This window comes from Citrus sinensis, chromosome 3, assembly GCF_022201045.2.
Source record: "Citrus sinensis cultivar Valencia sweet orange chromosome 3, DVS_A1.0, whole genome shotgun sequence".
Taxonomy (NCBI): domain Eukaryota; kingdom Viridiplantae; phylum Streptophyta; class Magnoliopsida; order Sapindales; family Rutaceae; genus Citrus; species Citrus sinensis.
In genome coordinates this window covers 8,504,920-8,512,912 of record NC_068558.1, presented here as the reverse complement: position 1 = coordinate 8,512,912, position 7,993 = coordinate 8,504,920, and the positions used below count along the sequence as shown (strand labels likewise).

Here is a 7,993-nt window from a genome sequence, read left to right as displayed (position 1 = left end):
AAGGAGGGTGACCATGGCTGAACTGTTAGATAATGCCCCATTATAATCCAAGGGCCATTAGTTAGGGCATCAACCGCATCCCTAGCCGAGCGAAAACGAATCAGAAAATAGTTATTTTCTAAGTCAATTACCGAGTATGTCATGGCTGTTCTCCACAACGCATGCAGCCTAGTGCATAACGTTTTGTAACCAATATTTCGGCCTAGCAACTTGACAACAACAGAGTGCTTCCATGGTTCACTCAACTTTGCATGAACCCTATCCGAAAAATTTATTGACGGCATGGATCCATCATTATGCTCAACCATATCTCCTTCCTCAAAATCCCAGTCCACTTCGCCTCCTCTAAAGCCATTCTCCATAGCTTGTGATGAATTTACCAGTGTTTCTTTGTAGGAGACCTGTTTAGTAGTTTCACTATCGTTTTCCTCATCACGAAAGCGTGCTTTTTTTATCGTTCTTGTCTCCCTAAACGGCGGCGGAAAAGCCCCGTCGAAGTTAGGGTTTTCGTCACCTCTGAGATTTTCGGAGTTGTCATCCATGATAATTTAGTTGAGCTTATTTCAAGACAAATCTACTCCCTTATTTTTAAATACCTCAAATTACCTCCACTTTTATTCAAAAGATAAGAAAAAAAATGAGAGTGGGTTGATGAAAATCTTTTTGTCTTTCTGAACAAAAATGGAGGATAAATAAAAAATTTTAAAGTAGGGGTGATTTAATGATAATCGATTTATGAGGAGATAATCCAAAATTAACCCTAAAAAAATGGACTATCAACACCTGTCATGTGTTCTATCTAACGGATATAAATCAGCTACCTAGCTATATATTTATAATCTCCCTGTCCTTGCAGCTGGGGACATATTGCATCCTCATTTAAATGTTTGACTGATAAGTAATGTGGCAAGAATTCAATAGTAGAGAGAGAGAGTACATATACATATACATATACAAGGAGTACCAAAATCTTCTCATCCATTTTATATATCAGAATACCAATACAATGAAATGTACAAAAGTTAGATGATTATGTTAGGAAATATGTCTCTTTTTCAAGAAGTATTTGTATCCTAATTGTTTGAAGATTTCCTAATTGCTGAAACTAAACAGACAGAACAAAAAGAAACACAACTCTACAGCATTAATTAACTAGACGCACATCAAATCGAAGGACTCCGATCCACAGGCAATGAGGCAACGACACAGAGCTAGCTATTACTTCAATGTCCCCATATATAATCATTCCACTTCGTATCATCATCATCATCATACTCACATCCAATAAGTAGTGGCGGTGGTGAAAGAAGCAAACCCTCCGCCATGTTCACAAGCAGTCCCGGCATATCAAAAACCGCCTCTTCATCCATGTAAAACACATTTTTCTCCGGCAACAAACCATTTTCTTCAAATTGATCTTCATCATCATGGGACAGCCTGAATGCTTCTGCTGCCTCAGCTGCAGCCTTTCTTACATCATCAGCATCCGCCGAAGCCGGCACCGGCAACCTCCATGCCGAGTCAGCGAAATTCAGGCACGTGGATTTCCCTCTCAGGGCTAATGCTGCCACATCATGTGCCCTCGCAGCCATTTCTGGCGTAGGATAAGTACCTAGCCAAATGCGTGATTTCTTGTTGGGTTCACGCAGCTCGCATACCCATTTGTTATTGTTTCTCATTCTGACTCCTCTGAAAATCGGATGACGTGTCTCTCTAAACACTCTCCGCCCCGCTCGCTTCTTAGGGCTGCTCGTTGCTAATCTGTAGTTGAACTTCGTTGTCTGAGTGTGAGTGAGCAGCTCGCCTTGACTCGATATGCAATCCATTGATATGAAGTTTAAGTTGAAATTTTAGAAGTGACTTTTGATGGGCTTTTGACTTGTTTGTATTTGTTCGGTCTGTTTTTGCCAGAGTCGGCACTGTATTTATAGTTATGGACTTTATGGTAAGTTAAGATTTTGAAATGTGGGCGCGAGATGAACGCGCACACGGGGGATCTAATGGCTGCCACGTTGGCTTAGCCGCTAATGGACCACGGTGCCCACGTAGGAATGAATTAAAAAGGAAACAGGAAGGAAACAGAAATTGGATATTTCTTGTACATGTGTTTGACTGTTTGACTTTTTTTTTCTTTTTCTTAACAACTAAGTAGATAAGGTGTTGACAATGTGTTTCAGGATTTTCTCCTACTCTCCTATGAAACCAGCTCTTCTCTTTAGCAACTTAAGCGTGGATTTGGATTCTTCCTTATCTAATCTTTTCTAATGTTTGTAAGAAATTTTAACACATGATAATTAAATAATTCTATGAATCATTGTCTAGTTGCCGATTAAAAAAATAAAATCACAGAATTAAAATGTTTATACTTATATATGTATTAACACCTATATTAATATTTATTATGTAGGGTAATTTTTAGATAGCTCCCATGAGGTTTTACGTATTTACACTTAAATGACAAGTTTACCTCTATTATTATATACCTTCCTATGTTGTCAGTATAACCATTCATTTGACTATGCATCGTAAGATGAGAATGCCATTGATCCCAGCTACAGAGGTTTCTATTAGTTAATAGAAGGATGCCATATGTTTTCTTGCAAGATACATTACATAATTAAATTAAAAGGAAATTATCCACCGTTCACCCGTTTTTTTCAACTTTTTCAAAAATACGCAATTTTTTTTTTTTTTGCTGGAATCCACCTGAAGTTACATTTCTTTTCACTTTTCCACTTTCGTTTGGAATCCGTTAAGGAAATTAACGGAATATTGCTTAAATGACTTTTTTACCCTCAAATGTAAAAGATAATTTATCCATCGACCACTTATTTTTTTCATTTTTTTAGAAATACACAATTCTTAATTTTTTTTTTGCTGACCTCCACTCGAAGTTGTATTGTTTTACACTTATCCACCACTGTATCGTTGAAATGGCGATTTTACCCTTATGATGTTAGCAAAGTTATAATGGTCTCCAAACGGAAGTGGAAAAATAAAAAGAAATGTAATTTCAGGTGGATTCCAGAAAAAAAAATTGTGTATTTTTGAAAAACGGTGAAAAAACAGGTGGACGGTGGATAATTTCCCTAAATTAAATGGCATATAACCGAGAACTTAAAAATAATGACATTGAAAAATCATCAGAAAAACAAAAATTTATTATTGCTGTAGCATCAGTAGTTATATATATATTGCTCTATTCCAAGCACAAAAAACAACCCATTTCTTTCATTTTCTTCTCAAGCTACAATAACTATACAAGTTCAGTAAATAAAAAACAAATAGGAATTTAAGAAATACAACTACACCCACTCTCTTCTGTTCTTCACAATTGCTGCTTAGTATTAGCAAGCTCAAGTAACCTTTTTTTTTTTTTTTTAAGAGAAAGTAAAGCTTTCGATTAGTTAAACTTAGAAAATAACAACATGATTTGGATTGGGAATTCGTCCAGCCAAAGAACAGGGTACTCGTGCTCTAAATCAACTTTTGCTAGAGAGTGGGCAATAGCATTACACAGTCTCTATTTGCTCTGAATCTTCAAACTTGCTTGAATGTCTTTGATTATCCAGACTATTTCAGACATGCTACCCTTCCTGTTCAAGGAGAGCTCCACCACTTCCAACGAATCAGACTCAATGATAAAAGGCATACATTTTGCTTGTTGAGCAACTTGAATACCATAAAGCACAGCTTCAGCCTCCATGCAAGCCACATTCCCTTTGAAACAAATTCTCTGAACTGCTGCACTTATGATTTTGCCAGTTGAATCTCTGATCACTACCCCTAAACCAGCTTTCGCGTCTAACATTTGAATAGCAGCATCCACGTTTACTCAAGTAACCTAGAGTTGCATAACTCCACACAAAACCATCAAGCTCAATCATACACTTCATTACTTAATACCAAACTAGCAAGCTCAAGTAATAATTACAGTTCCTAATAACTCTATACAAACCAGCAAGATCAAACAATCAATACACTTCAATTAAATTTTCAAACCACACAGCAATACATGCCCCTTCTAACAGTCCAAGTTCATTTGACAAGTTAAAATTTAAGCATACTCATCAAAATCAGAAAAGCCAAAAAAAATATATATATCACAAGATCCCCAACTTAGTAAACCCTAGCCACCATAACTTCCATATTTGACTGCCACATCATCAACATCCAGCCACCCCATCAATCGATCGGACACATAATCGGAGACAAGGGAAGCCAGCCACCAAATGCCAGCCGAGATCTGCCACCATTTAGCTCCCAACTCGCTAGAAATAACAAGTGCGACAACCTCTGTTCATTACCTTCTACCAAGCGTCATCAATCACCACTACTACCAATTGGTTCCCTATCATCGGGGCTATCTTTCTGACCGATCACAATCACTACTTGAAGCGCTGATCGCTGGAATTTAAGTAAAAATTCTTTTGATGAAATTTAGTTTGATGAAAGAGAATTTTAGCTATTACCCATTGAATTTTTTTATTAATATTTGATTTTTTAAATTTTAAATGAGCTTTTATGAGTTTATCTTCTAACATTAACTTAGCTTCAAAGCTAAATCCTCAAATTTCAGGAGAGGTATCTAAAAATTACTCTTATTGCATATCTACTTGAAAAATGCTTTCCTATTCAATCGGCTTAAATGTTGATGTCGTTCAAATTAGTAGATAATTGTATTTCAACTTTTGAATGGTATTCGAACTTGAAAACACTCCTGACACTTGCAAGTTGCCAATAATAGTTATCAGAAAAAAAAAAAAGAACTAATTTTGAACTTTTAAAGCGTTACTTGGTGATTCTAAAGCATACCAACGAAATTATCTACAAAATCCACGTATTAAATATCGAAATTATAAATAGCAACCAAGAATTTTTAAAATTATTTCTACACTGGCCATTATTTCAATTTTCTCAACTAATCAATTTTCTGTTATGTTTTATCAGAACTTAGGAACTAAAAGATAGTTTTTCCGTTAATGTTAGTTTTTCCATTAATGTTGTATGTAATTTTTATTGCTGCTTAATTACGTATCAATCAATTATTTTGTAGTATTTCTTGAACTCACACAAAACGAGGTTGTTTAGTTATGTTTTGTTAGCCTTTTATCAAGCTCTAATTTCTTTATTAGTGTTCTCATCAATTGTCCTCGATCATACTCAATCATCCACATTTGGTTTCGTTATCCAAGAGGATCGATCAAGACAAAATTGTGACAATATGTAAAGTGGGCAGTGATATGTTTCCCTATATTTTGCAATACAGTGCCCAATTGTATATACATCCCATAAAAATTTAAATTACATAATTTTCCAAGTAAGTCTATTTTTATAGGAAAACTACCGCAATAGAGACAAAGCTTTAGAAAGAACTATACGATTGACTGGCCTTTTCCATTCATGTTATTTTCCCAGTTTCGCGGGATCTTTTAATTAAATTTTGTGTGTGCGCGTGTGTGTGTGTGTGTGATCACGGAGCCAGATAATTATAAGGTATTGGGGACACGTCCCTTTTCCTTACATGGAAAGATTAATTAGGGGCGTTGCTTAATAACAACTCTTTGTACTTTTGAAAACTAAGAGCTTAAAAAAAATGAAAATTGAAGTAAATTGTAAGTGGGCACTATCGGAATGTAGAGATTTCAATATATATTATTTGTCTAATCCACTTCATCATAATTTGAAACTTATGCTGAAATTATATGTTATTTTGGTATAATTTTTATTCAGCGCAAAACTATTATGAGAGCTTAACTTTTAGGAGCGGTTTTGTGAATAGTAGGAGATGTTTCACCTTAGAATAATTTTATGGGGATGAATAGAGCTGAGACAATCTTGAAAATAAGAGAAAAAAACTGTTAGAGGCAACGACAACAACAACACTCTGTATTAAAGTTAGATAAGTGTTGTTAAGGATGATGAGTTTCAAAGAAACCCTAATATAAGTGAGAAATTGAGAATTGTGAGGAAAAAACTAAATTTGTTTTGTTGAGACTAACTTAACTTTACATAGGAAATGCCCATTAGGGCATCTTAATATCTTTTTGGATATGTGGCAAATTGTAATAAGTCATTTCCATCATCAGATAGGGTTTTGGGTAGTTTGACTATTCAACTTAAATCTTTTAATATCTTTTGGGCACACATCAATTGTGAGACTATCCTTAGTGATAGCAGGTGTTAAGCATGAGCTAATTGAGCTTTTGGAGTAGCTCATTCCATTTTTGGCGGCTCATATAACTGTTGAGTTGGTTCCCTCTCTCACTCTTAGTGCATGTGACTATTGGAAGATATTTTGAGATGATCTATGTGATCAGGATCATATCTTACTAACATGTAGCAATTTTAGTGGAAGGACTGTCATTATTATAGTGGCCCTCCATCAATATGTGGCAATCTCAAGATATTTTGAGAGACAATTTATGTACTTTCTACGTTGATAGTGCGGTTAATGTTTTTTTTTCTTGAGATCTTTCCATTCTACCCCTACTGTTTGAATTTCCTCTTCATATTTTGCGAGGACCAATTGTTCATGGTGCTAATGTAGCGTGGTTCTAATTGTATGATCCAAACTTTACCACCAACAAATATGTCTTGAGTTTTATGCATTCTTTTTTTATGTTATTTTTTGATTAATATATAATTATTTATACTTTTATTCAATAATTATTAATTGTTCTTTCATATTTTACTTTTTCGCAACATAAAATGTAAATCTCATGTTCGATACAAGATAATGAAATAGGGAGAGCATTTTACTGTTTTGTGAATCTATTCAATCCGAATAGTAGGGTTAAAAATGATATTAATTAATCAACTGAACTCGTTTTTTAAACTTGAAATGCATGCAACGGCGAGGTGTTATCACTTCGGTGGTAAGTAACGGGATTTTGCTTGATTGATGCATGTGATCCCAGATACATTGAGATATCAAAACATTAATGCGCTTCGGCCAATGCAAGTCAGTTTTTTCTATTTTTTTTTACTTTAGCTCGACCGTACGTGGTACGTAATGAATAAAGAGAAAAAATTGATAATAATGATTGGAATCTTGATATTTGAATCTGGGCGCAAATCTCATTTTAAGCTAAAACGCATGTGATAAATACATCATGTTAACATTAATAACTAATTTAATGTGGTTAATAAAGGCCTATTTGGCTCTTTTTCACGGTAGCTGGTTAATTACCAGTCTAGTTGCTGGAGTGTTTGGTCCTAATGAATTTCTTAGCTATTGAGCTTGTTTTTTATTTTTATTTTTCTTCTTTTTTATTCGTCCACTTGTATATAAAAAAAAAAAGAAATATTGTTTACTTCACACCCATAATAAGCATTACCTTGACAGTTCTATCTTTTATTTCACAATTGCTATAGTTTAAACCACAAATCTTTATTATCAAATAAAATTTAAATGTAAATCTACCATATTGATTATGGACTCAAGTGCGACTCAAACATTATGATTTTTAATATTGCTAAAAATGAATCATATTATATATATATATATATATATATATATATATATATATATATATATACACTCACACACACACACACGTACTTATATATGTATGAATGTATGTAATCTTGCTTCAAATTATTCTTTTAATTGTCTCAAATAAAAAATTCGTATGATTCATTAACAACTCTATATAAGAATGAAATAAAGATTCAAAATATCAAGATCATAATGAGATGATCTTTCTCAATTAGATAATCATGGCCGAAATCAAGATTATTTTGACATTTATAAATATCTAGAAATTATCTAATGAGTTATATGACAAGCGAGTCATCATGAAACGCAATGATTTTAAGAAATTATCATGGAATGGAAATGTGGTAGATTCCACAAATTATTATACTTGAATGTTTTCCTTTTAAGTTATTCAATTTTTAATATAAATTATGTCTTTTAGCCATGTTGAATAACAAAAATAAAGTTCATTTTGTTTCTCTAAATTTTTGGAATGAATATTTACGAAACACA

General features: G+C 33.7%; 1 protein-coding gene across 1 annotated transcript; it reads right to left on the bottom strand.

Annotated features, from left to right (window-relative positions):
- Positions 1–952: 952 nt before the first annotated feature.
- Positions 953–1,912, bottom strand: LOC102622031 (dehydration-responsive element-binding protein 1B-like). The gene has a single exon (XM_006491794.3). It carries the CDS (start codon positions 1,824–1,826, stop codon positions 1,224–1,226), a length of 603 nt encoding a protein of 200 aa, XP_006491857.2. The 5' UTR covers positions 1,827–1,912; the 3' UTR covers positions 953–1,223.
- Positions 1,913–7,993: the final 6,081 nt, after the last annotated feature.

What these genes read in the sequence shown, in the direction of transcription:
- LOC102622031 (XM_006491794.3), bottom strand. Translation starts at nt 1,826, where the DNA reads ATGGATTGCATATCGAGTCAAGGCGAGCTGCTCACTCACACTCAGACA.